At 38.8% G+C, this 20,870-nt stretch overlaps 2 protein-coding genes across 3 annotated transcripts in view; both read left to right on the forward strand.

Moving 5' to 3' along the window:
* LOC148850661 (putative ubiquitin-like-specific protease 2B) overlaps nt 1-13,742 on the forward strand; it is a 58,890-nt gene extending 45,148 nt beyond the window's left edge. Inside the window, exons 13-16 of one of the 2 annotated variants that reach the window (XM_088946929.1) lie at nt 1,826-1,916; nt 9,735-9,854; nt 10,356-10,766; nt 12,841-13,742. In XM_088946929.1, coding sequence (XP_088803055.1) covers nt 1,826-1,916; nt 9,735-9,854; nt 10,356-10,766; nt 12,841-13,431 — 1,213 coding nt within the window. In that variant the 3' untranslated portion in view covers nt 13,432-13,742. The remainder of the gene's footprint in view (nt 1-1,825; nt 1,917-9,734; nt 9,855-10,355; nt 10,767-12,840) is intronic. The other variant, XM_088946930.1, reaches the window with a different exon arrangement.
* Nucleotides 13,743-14,682: 940 nt separating this feature from the next.
* LOC148850662 (O-fucosyltransferase 31-like) lies at nt 14,683-20,654 on the forward strand. Its single transcript, XM_088942950.1, has 10 exons — nt 14,683-15,375; nt 16,659-16,721; nt 16,939-17,020; nt 17,173-17,243; nt 17,402-17,490; nt 17,584-17,787; nt 18,548-18,815; nt 18,936-19,163; nt 19,259-19,456; nt 20,158-20,654. Exons 1-10 carry the CDS (start codon nt 15,247-15,249, stop codon nt 20,392-20,394), a joined length of 1,569 nt encoding a protein of 522 aa, XP_088799076.1. The 5' UTR covers nt 14,683-15,246; the 3' UTR covers nt 20,395-20,654.
* Nucleotides 20,655-20,870: the final 216 nt, after the last annotated feature.

Here is a 20,870-nt window from a genome sequence, read left to right on the forward strand (position 1 = left end):
TTTAAAAAGGCACACGCATGGGCTGAGGCGCTAGGCACACCAGGCGCACTAGGCGTGCACCTTTTGAAAGGACTGCACTTCGGACCTAGGCAAGGCACATACCCTAAAATGTGCCTCACCTGTGTGCCTAGTTGTGCCTTTTAAATCACTGCTTGGTATGTAAAATCATGTGCCTTCTAGAGGAAAATTGGGCCAAATGTTTGGCAAGCCTAATCATATCAGTGAGTCTCCACTCCCCACCCATAAAAAAAAAGTAATGAAAAGAAAGCAACTTTGCTAGCCATTACATTATGAAGTGCTTCCCTATCTTATTGCTATGGGTGCACCAGTAACATCCGGCAAGTTTCATCAAGTTAGTTAAATTGATACAACGCTTTATGCAGTTAGCGAAGTCTATCAAATTAGTTATTGTGGGTGAGACCATCTTCTCTATATTTTTGTTATAAACCAGGGCTTTTTGATGTTCCCTGATGCCTTGCTTCTTTCTCATGTCCTAAAATTCCTAACTTCTCATTATGCATAAGCATAAGTAAGATAACATGCAATTTTGAAACTGGAAACCCTTGAAGTTCAGCTTATTTCCTGAACTGGAATGAAGTAACTTTGGATGGTCACCTAGTTTCATGTTATAAAGCCTTGCTGCTAAGTTTGTCTTATGAGATATTACAACCCAGCTGTTCTTTACTAAATATACTTGATAAATAGTGTATTTAACTGAAAATATAAAAGGATTATATTTACTCATTTTAATAATTATTTTATTTTGCTTAATGGACTTGCTTTTTTAATGGAAAACTGAAATTTGATTGATTATGAAAAAAATCATAATATTACAAAGCTGCCTAGCAGCCCTATTCTCAGGTCAGACTCGCTACCTGAACCCTACATTCGATATTACATTTTATAACTGTTCCCAAAATATTTCAGACATGTTAACCTCACTTTTAGATAGAGCATCTGCCGATCCATTTTCTGCTCTATGTGCTGAAGATTTATTGATGATTAAGCCTCTTGCCAATCTCCTTAGCTCCCTTATATATATACTCATACTTCTATGGTTCTTTGCTTCTTCATTCAGCCGACACACTACTGTTTTAGAATCAACTCCCATGACCAATTAGTGCAGTTGAACGCTATCCCAGCTGAGTCATACAAAACAGCTTGAAATTCCATATTGATGGCATTCCCTTGACCAATTGGTCCAGAGAACACAGCCAGAATAGCTCCTCTCTCATGTTGCCTAGGGTGCAGCCATCAAAGTTTGCTTAATTGACTTCCATATTTGATAAGAGTCATAAGACTAGACTGAATGTGCTATTGGCCTCAACTCTTTTCCGCTCCAACTGTGGTCTGTTTGGGTAGCATCCTAAAATCCCTCTAGAAGTTCATATTTTAGAATCAGGATTCTAAAATCTGACTGCATAAATTCTACAAACTTGTATAACTGCGTTTATGATAGTTCTGCTAAGTTCCATAATTGTAGAAGTAGCATCCTAAAATCCCTCTAGAAGTTCATATTTTAGAATCAGGATTCTAAAATCTGACTGCATAAATTCTACAAACTTGTATAACTGCGTTTATGATAGTTCTGCTAAGTTCCATAATTGTAGAAATGGGTTGAAGATGGCTTTTGAAATTGCACCTTATTGTAGACTTTATCTTAAAATCTGCACATTTAATCTGAGCCTAATGCTTCAGATTCATGCCAGAAGCCTAGAATATTATTCTGGATGGCAGTTCCTTTTTATTGGAAATGTATTTCTGTCATTCTAATAATCTTGTGTTGACAATTATTACTGGTCCATTCTTTACCTTGAGAGAACAGTTACTTATGGGAAGAGTGGAAAGCAAGGCAAAATGAGTCACTTGAGGATGCTTCATCAAAATTCATTAATTTGCGGTTTATTCCATTGGAGGTATTTCAGTTGACTGTCTGAGCTTCTTAGAATGTTAGTAAATAGACGAAACCATTATCTTCTTCCCATTTAGATTGCATGAAATGTTCTATTATCTGAAGTTCAGTTATCCATGTTAGTACACTCTTGAAATATGCATTTTATTTAGGTCGATTATTTCCTTTTAGTTGTTAAGATAAGCTTCATTAATGATTAGAAGTGAACAATAGAAGTATAAGGATCTTTTCACATAAGCTAAACTGCTGCTTGGTTATTTGATGCGAACAAAAAAAAATGATGTCATGGAGGTTAATTTTTTTTAGTTAACTACTATGTTACTGGAATGTGGCAATGACATAGTTACTCGCTAATCAATCAAGTTTTCAGCACTTGGAAGTAGAGGGATATTCAAAACTGATCATTTCTTGGGCCAAGAATAAACAGTTAGCACCATGGATCTGGCATGAGTTTAGGGAAATAGAGAGCATCACGCAGGCAAGGTTCAAAATTTCATTACATATTGGCCTGTATCGTTCCGATTAAAGGCCCAATACACAGAACTTTTTGTATGCATCAGGCCAATATGGGCCCATTGTTGGACTGTTTCGAGTCTATATTGGCTGATATGAACCTGATGAGAACTGATACTCTAATGTATTGGCCAATACATTAGGAATCACCAACTCCCCTTCCTTTTATTGCTAATCTTTCTAATTGATTACTCTCTCTCATTAATTACATTAATTACTCCCTCTTTCATTAATCTTTCTTTTATTGCTAATCATTCTTGTAGAGAAGATGGGCCGAATGGCCCATAGGCTGTTACTGCATATTATCTTTATGTTCTTCTCTGTAATGGGCCTTATTCTGGGCCCATACTCTTCTATGTTCCTTTTTTCATAATTTCTTGTCCAACTAAGGACCTCTCTTGTAATTACTAAAAGATTAACATTATAAAAGAGTATTAGAGTGTTAGAGGGATGTCAAGTTCGAACTCCTCATCCTCTAACTCTTCTTGCCGCAGTTCTCTCTCTCTCTCTTCTTCTCTAATCTTCTCTAATCTTCTCTTGTTAGTTTTTCTTTGTTTTCTAGCACAGTCCCTACTTCTAGGACTGTTTTTCAACTTGGTATCAGAGCAGGCCATTGCTTGGTGTGCCCCTCATGTGGTTCTAGTTCAGCCAACTACATGAAGAGGTTATAGGGCTGAAAGTTTACAGTCATCCGCCTGGTTCTTGGAGGTCATTGGAGGGTGCCCAAGTTTCTATACACTTGGAGAAGGATTCGGTGACCAGGAAGAATCAGAGAACAAGTTGTTTGGCCTGATTTGAAATCAGAGAAAAAGGATTTCGAAGTTATCTCAGAGAACAAGTGTTCGGCTTGGTTTATAGTTCAAACCAGAGACTCTCTTACTGTAAGTCTTTTCTCAGTCCTTTGCTGGGTTATTTTTTGTTGTTTGGGAGGACTGTTAAAGCATTTAAAGCCCACCTCCATTCGGCCCACTGTTGCTGGACTGATTCTACTCAGAAATTTCTGGGTTGTTTTGGAAGTGCTATTCGGCTGATTATTGGATTGGGAGGCTGCTGAAACTGATCTAAAACTAAGTGATACTAGTCTCATCTTCATCCCAGCCTCTTCTTGGACCTATAATGAACACTTTGAAGTGGTTTCTTCTAGTTAATAGTAGGCTGTTAAGTACTGCACACTGAGTGTTCGACAAAAGGTCTCTTAAGGACTGTGGCCCTTTTTTCTTCTCTTTGGGACAACGGCTGTTGGGAACCTGAAATACCTTGTGATTGGAGGTTTGTTGGGTGTCCTTTGAAGGCTGAAACAGTAAAGAAAGAACTACCACCGAACTTTTCATGATGGATTTCTCAAACCTTGAAAACAAGAATACTGTTGAATATGGACAGTTTTTGGGAACCCCAACCGATTCTATGTTGGTTGTAACTACAGTCAAGCTTGATGGGACCAACTACTTGACTTGGTCACAATCAGTGAAAATCCATATTTGTAGCAAAGGAAAATGGGGTTTTATTTCTGGGAGCAAGAAAGCTCCTCTAGAGGATGATCCATCTTATGAGAGATGGATACAAGAAAACTACACAGTGATTGAGTGGCTTGTGAACTCAATGCAGCCACAGATTAGTCAACATTATATGTGGATGAACTCGGCTAAAGAAATCTGGGATAGTGTTGCAGAAACTTACTCCCAGAAGTTGAATGTTGCCAGAGCTTACAAACTGAGAAGTGATGTGAAGAATCTAAGACAGGGGGAGAAGTCACTTGCAGCATACTTCTCAGCCCTAAAATCTATATGGCAAGAGATTGATTTGATAGAGGCTGTGACATGGGATACCCCTACGGATGCTGAAACATACAGGAAATTGGTTGAAAGGAATAGGGTCTTTGAGTTCTTGACAGGGTTGAATTCTGAATACGACATTACAAAGCAAAACATCTTGTCCAGGGAAGATGTTTCATTGTCACAAGCATATACTTTGGTCAGCAGTGAAGAAAGTAGGAGGCAAGTGCAGGTTCAAGGAGTCGGTATCAATGATCATTTTGCAAATATGGGAATTAAACCCAAAGGGGTTACAGAAGCTCACAGTGGCACAGGAAGGAAGGAGGTGGCGTGTGAATATTGTAAGAAGCCGAAACACACAAAGGACAAGTGTCGGAAATTGCATCCCAATCTTGTACCTATCAGATTCCAGAAGAAGAATGATAGTAGAAAGACAGGAAGTGCACATGCAGCCACAAGCACAGATACTGAGGTTGAGTCTACCAGTGCACAGTTGGCAGCCATGAAAGCTGAATATGAGAAGTTTGGAAAGATGATCAGTCAGCTTGAAGGTGTATCTTCATCATCCATCCCTTCTGGAAGTCCAGCCACCATTGCATTTGCTCACTCAGGTATAAGGGCTTCCGCTAACCATGCGTCCACCTCAGGTAAACACAAAACCCCTTGGATCATAGACTCAGGTGCTTCTGATCACATGACCAACATTTCCACTTTGTTTGTTTCATATGATTTACTTCCTGGCCGTGACAAAATCACCTTAGCTGATGGTTCTCTTGCCCCTATTTCCGGCAAGGGAACTGTCAAGGCTACAGACTCCTTACTCTTATCTTCCACTCTTCATGTGCCTAAATTAAATACCAACTTATTATCTGTAAGTAGCCTGACCAAGTCATTGAATTGTTGTGTAACCTTTTTCCCTTCTCACTGTGTGTTTTAGGACCTAAAGTCTCAGAAGATGATTGGGAGTGGCCATGAAGCGAATGGAATATACTTGCTCGACACCCCTGGCCAATGCTTTGATCATCCCAAGAATGTTGCTTTTGGTTCTACTTTTTCAGAGTCTGTTAGTCAAATTATGTTGAGTCATTGTCGGTTGGGTCATTTACCTTTTTCTGCTTTAAGCCATTTGTTTCCAAAACTGTTTAAGGGAGTCAGTGTGTCCAGTCTCAATTGTGAGTCCTGTCAGTTGTCAAAGCATTGTAGAAAAAATTACCCTGTGAGCAATAAAAGATCCTCTTTTCCTTTTCATATTGTGCACTCTGATGTGTGGGGGCCATACCACTTATCCTCTATGGGGGGTTATAGATATTTTATCTTGTTTATTGATGACGTCTCTAGATTCACTTGGATATACTTAATGAAATCCCGGGATGAAGTCCCAAGACTTGTGAGGCAATTTCATGAGCTTGTTTTAACTCAATTTGATACCAGAATTAAGGTTTTCAGATCTGACAATGCAAAATAGTATTTTGATAAGAGTTTATCCTTGTATCTCTCTGACATGGGGGTTATCATCAAAGCTCCTGTGTTAGAACCCCTGAACAAAATGGAGTTGCTGAGATAAAAAATAGACATATTGTTGAAGTTGCAAGGAGCCTTTTGTTTGCCTCACATGTTCCCACAAGATTTTGGGGTGATGCTGTACTGACTGCTACCTATCTCATAAACCGTATGCCATCCAGGGTTTTAGGGTTTAAATCCCCCTTCTGTCTTCTTCATCCAGACAAGGATCTCTTCCCAATTCCTCTTCGTGTGTTTGGCTGTACCTGCTATGTTCACATTCCAAGTGTGCAAAGACATAAGTTTGAACCGAAAGCCCACAAATGCATCTTCCTTGGTTACTCCCCCACACAAAAGGGTTATTGTTGTTTTGATCCAAAGACTGGCACCCGACATGTCTCTATGGATGTTACCTTTGATGAACTTTCTCCTTTTTATGGTTCCTCTCATGATGGACATTGTCCACAGGGGGAGAGTCTGTCACAAGTTTTTGCTCTTCCTCTTCCTGTCCCAGTTGTGTCTCTTGACAAACCTGTATCCTCACCAAATGAGTCAAAGGAGGATCAATCACTTCATACCTCTTGTCCTAGTGCCCCTATTTCTTTACCCCCTCGTCCTATCCATAATCCCAAAGTGTATCAAAGGCAGAGATCCAGGAATGAGCAGGTAGTTTCCTTTACAACAGATGAAGCTCATACATTCCCAATCACAGATGAGATAACAGGTACTGCTTCAGCTCCTTTGGAATCATCCTTCCCAGACCTTGATGTCCCCATTGCTGTTAGGAAAGGGAAGCGGAAGTGTACTGCACACTGCATTTCCAAACACCTTTCTTATGACATGCTTTCTCCTTCATACTTTGCCTATCTCTCTTCTGTTGCTTCTAACCCCATTCCTAGGTCTGTCTCAGAAGCTCTTGGGATTCCAGAATGGAGAGATGCCATGGTGACCGAAATGGATGCTCTACATGCAAATGGTACTTGGGAGGTGGTGGATTTGCCTGAAGGGAAGGATCCAGTTGGCAAGTGGGTTTTTACCAATTAAATACAGGGCTGATGGAACTATTGAGAGGTACAAGGCTAGACTTGTTGCAAAAGGCTACACACAGACATATGGGATTGACTACCTGGAGACTTTTGCCCCTGTTGCCAAGATGACATCTGTGAGGGTTCTTTTATCTCTGGTAGTTCACTTTGATTGGCCTCTCTATCAGTTAGATGTAAAGAATGCATTTCTGAATGGTGACTTACATGAGGAGGTCTACATGTGTCTTCCTCCAGGGATGTATGGGAAAGATATGCAAGGAAAGGTATGTAAATTGAAGAAATCTCTTTATGGTCTTAAACAATCTCCTAGAGCCTGGTTTGAGAGATTTAGAGCTGCACTTGTTAAATTCGGCTATGTTCAGACATAGTCAGATCATACTCTGTTTGTGAAGAAAAGTAGATCTCTAGCAGTGTATCTCATTGTGTATGTTGATGACATTATAGTGACTGGTGATGATGCCTCAGGCATTCTAGCTCTTAAGTCTTTCCTCCGTACAGAATTTGAGATTGAGGATCTGGGGGAGTTGAGATACTTCCTTGGCATAGAAGTTGCCAGATCCAAGGATGGGATTCTTATTTCCCAAAGGAAATATGTTCTTGATTTGTTGTCTGAAACTGGAAAACTAGGTGCAAGACCAGCTGCAACTCCCATTGGTATGAGTCACAAACTTTCAGTTACAGATGGAACTTTGTTGGAAGACAAATGAGTTTTTCAGAGACTTCTTGGGAAGCTTCTATACCTGTGCATGACTAGACCAGATATTGCGTATGCTGTCAATTGCATTAGCCAGTTCATGCAGGCTCCTAGAGATACTCATATGGCAGCAGCATAACGGATTTTGTGCTATCTGAAAGGCTCTCCAGGGAAAGGAATCCTATTTACCAAGCATGGTCATCTGAAACTTGAAGCCTATATTGATGCTGATTGGGCTGGAAATATTGATGACAGAAGATCTACTTCGGGATATTGCAGTCTGGTGGCTGGTAATGTTGTCTCTTGGAGGAGTAAGAAACAATCTGTTGTGGCCAGATCCTCCGCAGAAGCAGAGTATAGAGCCATGGCACATGGAGTCTCGGATTTGTTGTGGCTAAGGTCCTTAATGGAAGAACTTGGGATTGATCATGACAAACCCATGGTGTTGTACTGTGATAATCAGGCTGCCATCAACATTGCTCACAACCCGATACAACATGATCGAACCAAACATATTGAAGTTGATAGACACTTTATTCGAGAAAGAGTCTCCTCCGGAGAAGTGTGTCTTCCATTCGTTACTTTTGAAGGACAATTGGCAGACTTTCTCACCAAGGGCATTTCCAAGGAAAGGCTTCATCATGACACTGGCAAGCTGGGCATGATCGACATCTATGCTCAGCTTGAGGGGGAGTGTAGAGAAGATGGGCCGAATGGCCCATAGGCTGTTACTGTATATTATCTTTATGTTCTTCTCTGTAATGGGCCTTATTCTGGGCCCATACTCTTCTATGTTCTTTTTTTGTAATTTCTTGTCCAACTAAGGACCTCTCTTGTAATTACTAAAAGATTAACTTAATAAAAGAGTATTAGAGTGTTAGAGGGAAGTTAAGTTCGAACTCCTCATCCTCTAACTCTTCTTGCCGCAGTTCTCTCTCTCTCTCTTCTTCCCTAATCTTCTCTTGTTAGTTTTTCTTTGTTTTCTAGCACAGTCCCTACTTCTAGGACTGTTTTTCAACTATTCTAATTAATTACTCTCCCTCTCTCATTAATTACTTTAATTACTTCCTCTCTCATTAGTGTTTCTTTTATTGCTAATCCTTCTCATTAATTACTTCCTCTCTCTCTCTCTCTCTCTCTCCATCTTTAAGGCAAGTTTTGAGTTTGAATTTCAAAATTTGCATACCATTCTCAACCAACCCTGTAATGACCATGGGTGCTTTTCGGTTAAGTCTATGGCTCTTAAGCTTAATAGTTCAGGTGCTGTGAACTTTCCAAATAAACAGGTTTGGAATCCAATTAGCCCTTCAAAAGTCAACTTCCTAGTTTGGGTTATGGCCCTCAACAAATGTCTTTCTAAAGTCAATCTTATAAGAAGAGGAGTTCAATTGACAGACATCTCTTGTGGTCTGTGTGGTCAGCAGCCTGAAACTACAGAGCATCTATGTTTACACTACCCAGTAACTACTCAGGTGTGGCTTCACTTTGTTAGTGCTGTGGGGGTCTATTGTGTTATGCCTAATTCTATCAAAGATCTCTTATGTTTCTGGAAGATCGGGGGTTTGAACAAAAAAGGAAAGCTGGTGTGGAAGGCCATCCCCACAGCTGTGCTTTGGGCTATTTGGACTGAGAGAAATAGGAGAATTTTCAGGAGTAGAAAGAAAAATCCTGTTGAGATTGTGCAGTGTGCAGTCAGCAAGTTGGTGTATTGGGTTTCTGTCAATCCAGCATATAATCATGTAAATGTAGTCCAGGAGCTCAGGACTCAGTCCTTTTGGCGGCTGTAACTTCTGTTATGTCTAGTCATTCCCATAGTGGTCTGACTTCTGCTGTATCTTTTCTTCATTCTTCAATAAAATTACTTTACCTTTTTCAAAAAATAAAATAAAAAGATGTAATTACCTTTGGGCCCAAATTGACTACAAAGCTACCCAAAACAACTATTTCAGATCCTACTACTACCAAAAACAAAAAAACAAAAAAAAAAAAAAAACTTCAGAATATATTTACATTTCTCTCCTTTTTCTAATTTTTTCCCCTTTGTTATTCTTCTTTCTGTTTTTTTGGGATCATCAGATTTGGAATATCTAACTTTAATTTTATAATGTGATGCTCTAGCTGATTGTTGTGCATGCATGCAAAAGAGTAACAAAAGATACAAGATTTTTACATATTTAATGAGTCAAAATGTCAAATACACTAAAATCTTCAAGGCGTCTATTATTTCTTTTTTTTTTTTCCTTTTTAATTTCATGAAGATGGTGTTATGCTACCTTTAACTTTCCAATTTATTTCAGCTTCCACAGCAGGAAAATTCATTTGATTGCGGCTTGTTCCTGCTCCATTATGTAGAATTGTTTTTGGAGGAAGCTCCAGTCAACTTCAACCCTTTCAGAATAACAAAGCTCTGCAACTTTGTAAGTATTTTCTGCATGTTAAGCAGATGCTTGAACTTAATTTGTCTGTTAATATGCTTGGGCACAATTTACACCAAGACGACCTAACAATATTGTTCCCCTTTTGGGCTTCAGACTATCGTGCAGAACTATAACCTCTATCAAATAGCTGGGTTAAGGCTTAATTGATGAGATGCATGTTTAACTTGAAGTTGGGTTTAATTATTTTATGTTGTAGCTATAGATTGAACTGCTTGTGGGAGTGAGGATTAGAATTGGATAGTTGCAGAATGAGACCTTTTAGTTAACTCAACCTAACCAAACACCTTATGATGATTTCTGTTGGAATGTTGTGTTTGATTTGTGTAAACAAAGAATTCCCTCAATATCATTAACACACACACCAATGAACAAAAAGAGGGTGGCTGTGTTTTTTTTTTTTTTTTCTTTTTTTCCTTGTTTTGATTTTCTCCTACTTTTTTATGTTCTAAGTTGCCTTGGTTACATTTGTGTTTTTTACAGCTTAACATGGACTGGTTTCTACCTTCTGAGGCATCTCTGAAACGTGCATATATTAAGAAAATAATCCATGAAATCCTTGAAGATCAGTTACAGAAAGTACCTTCAACTGCATGTGGTGATGAGAATCACTCTGAATTTCTAAAAAAAAATAATGATACTGAAAATACAGTGGAGTTTCTCTCTGAGAAACTTAGCCCAGTAAGGCCATCTTATATTAGTTCATCTTGTTCCACTGCTGAACGAGGTATTGAAATCAAACTGTTGTCTGCATCATCTCTTGGTGGTTCTCAATGCACCAGGGAGTTACTTGAACCAGGAGCTTCTGCTGGATCATTCCCTGATGGGCAATATCAGCTTTTTGATCAGGCAGAACCTTTGCAAAGACTAAACTCTGCTATATCACCAGTTGAGGTATTTACTATTTCTTGATGCCACCCAAACTTTCTATTTAATTGACACACCTCCTGTATCATTTTGGAGGTAACAAATCTATGGGCCTGATTCACTTGATAGTAAAGTGGTCCTAACTCTAAGAATGTGCAAGCTACCTCCTTGTGTAAAAGAGAAAAGTTTGTATTCTTCATAAAAGTTGAAGGACAGAGTTTTTTTTTTTTTGATAAATAAAAATCATATTCCATTAATTCAAAGATTGGTTACATGAAAATCCCGTTAGAGAGGCACGAGGTGCCGCCTCTCTAAACAGAAAACACATAAACTACTTCAAAGAGTACATGAATGTTAAAACAAAAGTTACAGTTGTGCCCAGAACAATGTTTCCCTATTTGTCCCTTGTTTTGCCAAGATATCAGCAAATGCATTAGCTGAACTCCCAACCCACTATACTATTACAGACATATTCCTTGTCAGCCATTTGAATTTCTTTAACTCATTTTTGTAGACCCAAGTGACATCCTTTGGATTATTTAAGCAGTCCACCACTCTCTTACAATCCCCTTCAATCAGAAGCTGCTCCACACCCATTTCTTTTGCAAGAAGTATTCCTTGTATTGCAGCTAACAGCTCTGCCCAAATAGAGTTCTTAACACCTAATGGGCCATAGTAGAGTAAAACAACCTCTCCAGCCTCATTCCTCAGTACACCTCCCAACCTAGAGGGACCCGGGTTACCCTGGCTGCTCCCATCAAAATTCAGCTTTAATGAACTGAGAGGAGGGGGGACCCAGCTAGTCAATACCCTTACCTTGGAGGAGGAACAGCTTGCTACTGATAACCAATCCCTCCAACAATCAGTAAAGGAGAAATGGTTAAACAATTCCAAAGTCTTTAACCTATGTATTGACCTGTACATATTGCAGTTCTTCAAGGCTTGACTGCTCCTTCCTTTTTCCTGGAAGATCCTGGCATTCCTTTCTTCCCAAACTGTCCATAACAAGGCTGCTCGCACACACCACATTTTCCTTCCTCTTTTATGGGGCCAAGAGAACATAGAAGGGTTAAAGATTGTGCTTACTGCTGCTGGCATACCCCAACTACACCCAAACAAAGATAGAAGTCAAACCTAGAGCTTTGCAGTTACACTACAAGATAAAAATAAGTGATTACAATCCTCACCATGAGATCTGCAAAGATTTCACCAGTTTGGTGAAATACAAAGGAAGGGTCTTCTCTTTTGTAAGTTAGCCATCGTGTTTACTTTACCATGCCACACTTTCCAACACAAAACCATAACCTTGGAGGGAACCAGCCCACACCAGACTTCTTTGGAAGGGAAACTTTGTTGAGAGGATGTTTGGCAAAGGAAAAGTTGAAGGACAAAGATTGTTGAGTGTAGTCTGATACCATTAAAGATCCTGACTTAGATATGCAGTGTAACACAGCTTGGTTCTTGCTTATTTAGTCAATGGTGCAGAAACATTTTGCTGTGGACAGCAGGAAGTCCCTGCAAAATGCCTGTCTCCATGTCAAGCCTAGCTGTGGTTAGGGTCCTTGTTGGACACTTGGACTATTTAGGTCTCAGAAGCAGCAACGGTTACATTTTAACCAGATTACTTTTCTACATAACTCCTACTTATATTCCTTGACATGAAGGTTCCACCAAGTGCATCCCTGTGCCACAAGCTTATTAGCAAAGCCAGTCATCTAGCATGACAGTCGAGAACATGTTAGGATAAGGATCTTTCTTGAACCGTTTCCAATAAAAAAAAGGATATTTCTTGAGTTTACTACAATACCTACATATTCTACAAGAAAACATTGAGCTTTTAAGTTCATTAGACCACGCTCAAGGCCCATTAGGGAATTTATGTAAAATACCTAATAAAACTCAGAATGGATATGTCCACAAAGTTCTCCATAGTCTTGGCTTGGATAAAGTGGATCAGAATCATTATGCACTTTGTACTGGGAGCATTGGAATTATTCATTTACCATTTTAAGAGGGTCCATAAGATTGATGAAGCATCTCTAGCCAACTTTATGGTTCAACTTATTTATTTTGCCATTTTCTTTGTTGTGTTTGAAAACAGGATGCACTACAGGATGCTGAAACTGGTAAACAATTTGTGTACTCACCATCAGGTGAAGCCTTTCAGCCAAATGAAGCTTGCATGGCTTCCTCATATTTATGTAAAGATTTTGGAGCAACAGGCACACTTTGGAATCCAAGAATCTGCATGCAACTGGATAAAGATGAGGATGAAAGCTCCTCTCCTAATTCCTCTGGTTGTGAAGCACAAATTTCATCAGAAATAGAGGTGGGTGAGCATTTTAAAAATAGGGATGTTGTTGGTGCAAATCAGCCGGAGGAAAAGAAGCCAGCAGCAGACTCACCAGAAAAAATTCGGTGTCTCACGGGAAGCCCAACTTCAGCCTCCAATGAAAGATTGGAGAATTGTATTGTTGAGGATTCTCAAGAAATGGATACAATGTGTGAGAATAATGGATCCATTACTTGCCAAGATCCCCTTGCCCCGACCCATCATTATGAGGTTGAGTCAACTGAAAACTTGGATTTTATGGCCAATCATGTGGAAATAGGGAGTAATGATCCACTGTCAGATTCAGATGAAAGAGTTGTAAAACGGCCAAGGCTCGGGCCTCCCCTTGAAGAACTGTGACAATTGACAAGCAAGAGGTCTGTCAGTGCCAGAAGGAAGTATTCACGACTTGGGTAATCAGAGGGGTATTTGTCTTCTTACTGGGGTTGCTGATTTTGCCGTGTTGTGAATATTTTTTTTCACGGCTCTACATTGAGAAGGGTTGGGTGTCCAATCATAGGATTTGAGATTTGCTAATATTTTTCTTGTAAGAAGGTAGCCCTTTGTGGTAATATTTCTTGTAAAGATATTCATCAAAAAAATATTTCTTGTAAAGAACCATGCATCATACAATGAATCCCCCCCCCCCCCTTTCCCAAGTCGTTGATCAATAATCACTCTGTTTATGTGAAGGACCTCCTGAATCAGCTTGAGCTTATGGTTATGGTAGGTATTACAACCAAGATCACATAACAGAGAAGCAATTTGTTTTTCTGGGGCTTCTGGTCACATCGGGAACATCTCGCATACTTTATCTTGTTATTTGTGGGGAGATGTTCCCAATACAAGGTGGGATGGGGCTTCGAGGTGTGCTGTGCGAGGAGCAAATCCCAATTCTTAGTGAAGCATCAAAATCTATCTTTATAGCACATATTCTCGGAGGAGACAATTGATCCTGAACCATTTTCTTCCTTTTGATCAAGTTTCTTACCTTAGGCTATCTTTGGTTTGAAAGAAAAGGTAGGGAAAAGAAGGAAAAGATATCAAAACCTATCCAAGATTTGTAAAGGTTTTCTTACTTTTCCTTTCCTTTTCTTTTCTTACTTTTTCCTTTAAATCAAACATAGCCTAAAGTTTGTATTTTTAACATTCCTTTTTTCTTAATTATTAAAAAATGGGTCAACTCCGACTACATTAATCAGCTGGCCCAGGTATATATCTTGAAAAGGTTTCTTCATTTTTATTTTTCCGAAGGGTAAAAGCTAGTTTTTCAACGTAGAACTTTGATGATCTTGGCCATTCATTTGTGTAATATTTTTACCATCACGATGCGAATGCGATGTGTTCTTGTTATTTACTAGTCATGTTGTATTTACTTTTTGTTACTTATTACGAGCATTTGTTTGAATGGGATTTACTTTCGTCATAAGAAGTTAAATTTGAGAATAGAGAATACATATATATATATCCCGAATTTATATTTATCAATTTCACCCATAAATTTTGATAAATTAATAATATTAATAATAATAATAGAATCAACGGTGCAAAACCCTGTTTTTATATTTCTGTGCATTTTAGTATTACCCTAGAGCCTAGAATTAGATGGAGAGCATTCATTCATTCATTCATTGGATCACTCGAGTCGAGGTTCTCTGAAACAACTGCCTTGCCCGACACATGGCTAGCAACGAGCTCAGATCTGATATAGCTCAACATTATTTTCTCAATTAGTATCTCATCAACAACAAACTATTCGATCGCCTTTCTTGTCGGATTAGTTAATTCGTGAGATCACGTGGCGTGTTATTATTGCTCAAAGCTCTTCTAAATTATTGATTATATTATATTATTGATCTAAAAATCACGAGCTGTGTTGTGATGCCCGTGTTGTCGTTCTGTCTTTTTTTTTCCCGGGGCCCTCTCGAAGAGACACCTCCCATCCCCATCTGAGGAGCGATCAATATTCAATAATGGCCAAGCTCAGCCTAAGTGAAGATATCTTCATCTTGACTCTTCTTGCTTTGCCGTCTCTCCGGGTAATCTTTTGCTCCTCCTCTTCTTCCAGGACCAGGAGGAGGTTTAGGGCTTCCACCACCATAAGCCAGTTGCAGAAAGCGGGTATTGTTCAGATCTCAAAACGAACCTTTGCAGTGCTGCCCTGCTGCGGCGACGATGAGGCTTTATCGCCACAATGTCAGTTCTCAAAGAGGAACCTTTGCAGGTCTGTTGGTGCTGCTTCTCCCCGTTTTCTTCCCTCATCTCTTCAGCCCCTTGAGCCACGCCTCGCCTTCGGTTTTCTCGGTACGTCTTTCTTCTCTATCAAGTTTACTCTATTACTGTGTGTTTCTGTATGTGATCGTGTTTGTGAATGGGGGTGGATGGGTTTGTGACTATGTTCTTTATGGAGAGAAATGAGGAGATTCAGCTTAGCAGCCGAGCAATTGCAGGATTATTTGATGATTCGGGGATTTATTGCTATCAGTTTGATACTTCGGTGTGTTGACTCGGAAGCCAAGCCAGTGATCTTACCAAACACGCTTATTTTTTAATTTTTCTTTTTTTACAAATTTTAAATTAAACTACATTATAATTGACGTTACAAAGATAGAATAATTGGAAAGAGGATCTTTTTTTCTTTTTTTCTTTTCTTGGGGGGTTGGGGGAATGGAGAATATGCTTCAGGATGGGTTTGCCGGGTGGACTCAGTGAGTTGAACGAGTCGCTCTGCCACTTGCCCAATGAACGGAATTGATTCACGTGGTTTAAAGCGTAGAAACTTCTCTGGGCCTTTTGTAGTGTTTACAAGAACGATTTCCCAACTATTATCAATGATTTTTTTTTTTTTTGGTTACTGGATATCATACTGGGAACTTATCTAATTATTTCATTCTTTTATTTATTTTTTCCTCTCTTTTCTTGTTAATTAGTTAAGTTATTCAAATGGAAATTGGTAGTAGAATCCTATTTGGACTATGTATTTTTCTGGGTTTTTGAATTTGGAATATTTGGTGCATGAATGTGTTCAGACCCAAGTTAATAGGACCCTCAGGCATGGATTCTTCCAAAGTAAGTATTTATTTCTGAATCTCTGTGCATTACTTATCAACCAAATTAAACATCATCATATACAGAAATCCTAAATTGTCTAAAGATGTACACTGTGCATTGGTGGTGTACCATTATTGAACACCACAACGTATACCATGTATTGGCAGGCTGATTTTGTAATCTCTAATGCCTCTATAAAATGCAAATCAACAGGACTACTCCATGCATATCTATTATACATTTAAAATGGAGTTGTCCATGTCACAATTCCTCTCCGCTCCCCCTGGCCCCTCTAAACATTTTTTTTATTTGAAGTTTAAAAAAAAAAGAAAGAAAAAGAAAGCATTTAACATGGAGCAATTTAAACTCACTCATAACTGGTCCAGTTTCCTTTTTATTAGGAAACTAAATCTAGTCACTCCTCTATGGAATATGGGGCTCTCTTCTAGCACAAATAGATTCATGACTGATGCACATTTTTTTCATGCAATGGCTTATTGTTACTCCGTCTAACAAAGAGTTGGCATATCTTGCAGGAATGGAACGCTCCTAAACCCAGACATTTACCTCTGCTGAAGGGTGCTTTACAACGGCAATCAGTGAGTATTAAGAAACTATGTTTTCCCATGAAATGTTCATTCCTGATGCTCCATCTGTTTCAACATAAAAGGGTGGAGAACAATTGCACCCAAGATGTTTCGGCTTTGTTTTCATAGTACTTGTTTTTTCATCCTTTCACATTGAAACAAAAGGAGGCTAAGATGATCTTATGAGCTGATGTTTTATTTTTCTTTCCTGTTGTTCCCTTACCTTCAGTCAGACAGGCAACAATCTGATCTGTGGTCCCCTTTAGCCGATCAAGGATGGAAACCTTGCATCAATTCTGCAAATCCCTCTGGTGAGTGCTCTGTCTGTTTGTGCCTCAAATGATGAAAGAGATTTTGCAAACAATTCATATATGACAAAGTAATGGAATAGGGATTCTTGAGGAAAATGTTTATACATGCATTGATCCTGTTTTCCAACAGACTCCTTTTCCTTCTCTTGCAGTGATTCCAGAGAAGTCCCAGGGATACATACAGGTATTTCTGGATGGAGGACTGAACCAGCAGAGAATGGGGGTAGGTAATCTAAGTTTATCCCTAAAATAAATTTAACATAGAGATCAAGGGGATAAACAATGATGGTAAAATTCTATGCATTATGTTTGTTTAATGGTTATTTGTTGGCCTCAAAAAATAATATACTTTCTTTAGGCTAACCTGTTTTTATTTTATAGATTTGTGATGTAGTTGCTGTTGCTAAAATCTTGAATGCAACACTTGTGATCCCACACTTTGAAGTAAATCCTGTTTGGCAGGATTCAAGGTACTTGATTGGAAAATATCTTTACTGTGCATGTGGTCCAGTTGGTTAACGTGTTCAAGGAGGCATAACTCCGACTATGCATTTGTCCTGCAGCTCATTCTCAGAAATATTTGATGTGGATCACTTTATTAATGTCCTGAAGGATGAAATTTCTATAGTTAAAGAACTGCCTAAAGAATACTCATGGAGCACTAGGGAGTATTATGCAACAGCTATTCGAGCTACGAGAATAAAAACAACACCTGTTCATGCTTCAGCTAATTGGTATCTGGAGAATGTTTTGCCTGTACTACAAAGGTAAGTTGATAGTTAGATTTGTGTTTGTGATTTAAATTTAAATCCTGTTGAGTCCAAGATATCCATTACATTACTGATAAAGTTGGGTTTTTTTTCTTTCAGCTGAGTTTTTTTTTTTTTTGGATAATTCGGCTGAGTTGTTTGTGAACTGAACTAAGTGCACGTTGTGATCACTTTGGTTTTATTTTGACTGATAAGAGGTATGAGAATCTTAGAAGATTGAATCTGTTGATGAATACCAAGATGAACTATGCCCTACCATTTCTCCATTTTATGTTCTTCCCACATGGATAATTCTAACCTAGCAATCCTTTATCAAATAACATTTCTTTCTCCCCTCATTATCTCAATCATCTACTGAAATATTACTTAGATCTTCCCTGGTTTTACAGTGCTTCCAATTTTTAGGATATTTAAAAAGTGAAAAATGGTAATTTTTGTCTAGATATATACAACGAATACAGGCTGTAATTACATTTTATTTCAAGGTAAGCTCTCCCTCTTTAATACAAATTCATTTACCTTTGAAAAAAAATGTTATTTTGCATCCTGAATTTGAAATTTGATACCACTTAATTCGAATGGCATTTTTATCTTGGTAATGCCAAGAGATCATTTTCAGATTGATGAATCACTAATAATATCCTGCATGTGTAGATAGCTGTTCCATGCCATATATAACATTAAGTGATAGTTGTGGTTGATTAATAATTTCATTTTCATAATTATAATAATCTTACATTCTTGGAGATTGGTCCAGTTATGGTATTGCTGCCATTGCACCGTTCTCTCATCGTTTGGCCTTCGACAACTTGCCTATGGACATTCAACGCCTACGTTGTAAAGTCAACTTTCAAGCTTTGGTCTTTGTTCGTCACATCAGAGAACTGGGAGAGACCCTTGTCAGTCGCCTTAGGCATCCTCCTGGCAGAAGTGCACTAGTAGGTAATGAATACCTGCAGAAAACAACTGAAAGAAACAAATTGGAAGCTGGAAAGTTTGCTGTTCTACATCTTAGGTTTGATAAGGTATGGTGTACTCTTGTCGCCAATCATTTTCTGAACCATTTAATTTTCTGTGTTGGAAATATTGCTATTCACAGGTAATTTCTTATTATACACTACCTTCTCCATCTACGTATTTTGCAGGATATGGCTGCCCATTCAGCCTGTGATTTTGGTGGGGGTAAAGCTGAAAAACTGGCTCTGGCAAAATACAGACAAGTGATATGGCAGGGGAGGGTTTTAAACTCTCAGTTCACCGATGAGGAGCTGAGGAGTCAGGGACGCTGCCCATTGACCCCAGAAGAGATTGGATTGCTGCTAGCAGCTTTGGGCTTCGACAATAGTACTCATCTCTATCTAGCCTCCCACAAGGTGTGTCACATGCCTTATCTATGGAGGAGAACTTGAAATTGACAAACCTGCTATTTATCTGGAATTTGAAATCCTGGATATCCCATATTTTATAGGTCTATGGTGGTGAAGCAAGGATCTCATCTTTGCGTAAGCTGTTCCCCCTGATGGAAGATAAAAAGAGCCTTGCTTCTGAAGAGGAACGTGTGAAGATTGAAGGAAAAGCTTCTTTATTAGCTGCAGTTGATTATTATGTCAGTATGCATAGTGATATCTTTATATCAGCATCTCCTGGAAATATGCACAATGCATTGGTAAGTATATTTGCCTTCAATCTATGGCCAAGTCCAAAAGAATGAAACTATTTCTAATTAAACTTATACATGTGACAGAACAGCAAAGCCCATCTTTCTATGGGCCCTAGTTGGTAATATATCCTTGATTAAAGAATAAACCCAAACCAATGCTTATGATCAGGAGGTCAACTAGTCAATGACTCAACATGACAAGAAATTCCAGCCTGGGTGGACCCACTGTCTGACCCTAGTCTAGTTGATGTGATCATCTGTTCTCAGAAGCAGAAGCAAATAAAGGATCCAATACCAGCTTGGCAGGGCTTCAACCAGTTGGTTTTGCCAGTTATACCAGTTCAATGCTTAATACAGTTATACCAGTTCAATGCTTAATTCAGTTTTGATGCATGTTTGGGGGTTCCAATTGGTTGAAAATATTAAGGGCCAGTTGCCTTGTTTTCATCTGGTGGTTTCAGGTTTTCTTAAATTGATTTATTCATGCTGAATGGTTATAACAGCCGAATCAGGAATAAAGGATCTGAGATCCTTTTGACATCCATTGAAATAGTGGGTGTTCCTGCTGCATCATACCATATGCATTTTCCATGGATACTACCACGACTGCTGTACAATAGATGCCTGCCTTTATATGAAGAAAGATAAGTGGCACTCTGTTCATATCATAAACCATAATTGATTTGAATTTTGGTGGTTTTCATCAGGTGGGTCATCGAGCATATCAAAATTTGAAGACCATACGGCCAAACATGGCATTATTAGGTCAGCTCTTCCTGAACAAGAGTATGAGATGGTCAGATTTTCAGAGAGCAGTTCTGGAGGGGCACAAAGATAGACAAGGACAGATCAGACTGAAGAAGGAGAAGCAATCCATCTATACATATCCTGCCCCTGATTGCATGTGTAGGGCTAGTACATCACGACAACAACTCATTATATGAGTTGCAACTATGATTGTGGCTTGTAGAGCTGGTAATAAAGGTAGGAATATGCAGTTTCTTCAGTATGTGTAGTACATCCTATACGCCTTAAGAACCATTATCAGTCATGTATCTATATGTGCCTGTGTGTGTGTGAGAGAGAGAGAGAGGAGGGAGGTTTGACATGTTTATGTTGATTCTTTTACACCAGTTTCGAACTTCAAACCCTATTTTGCAGTAATAACAACACTAATATAGAAGGATTTCCAATTGTTCCCGAAGTAATGCTTCAATTCAGATGATGCTGGTGATTCTCCAATAAAAAAATAAATAAATCTCAACTCTTCTAGCCTGGTATCTGTCTGAATCATCATTGCTTTATCTCGATTCACTTGACATAGATATCAAAATTCAAAATAACATTTGATTGGTTGGACTCAAAAGGATGTGGGGTTAGAAACTTGGGGTGATGTCAACTATTAGTACATTACCTTGTA

This window comes from Nelumbo lutea, chromosome 5, assembly GCF_056320005.1.
Source record: "Nelumbo lutea isolate HS-2025 chromosome 5, American lotus-T2T, whole genome shotgun sequence".
Taxonomy (NCBI): Eukaryota; Viridiplantae; Streptophyta; class Magnoliopsida; order Proteales; family Nelumbonaceae; genus Nelumbo; species Nelumbo lutea.

Bases quoted from the DNA above. Each gene is read 5' to 3' on its own strand.
- LOC148850662 (XM_088942950.1), top strand. From the start codon at position 15,247: ATGAGGCTTTATCGCCACAATGTCAGTTCTCAAAGAGGAACCTTTGCA. The intron at 15,376-16,658 runs GTACGTCTTTCT...CATATCTTGCAG, and splicing joins CCTCGCCTTCGGTTTTCTCG to GAATGGAACGCTCCTAAACC. The intron at 19,457-20,157 runs GTAAGTATATTT...GGTTTTCATCAG, and splicing joins GAAATATGCACAATGCATTG to GTGGGTCATCGAGCATATCA.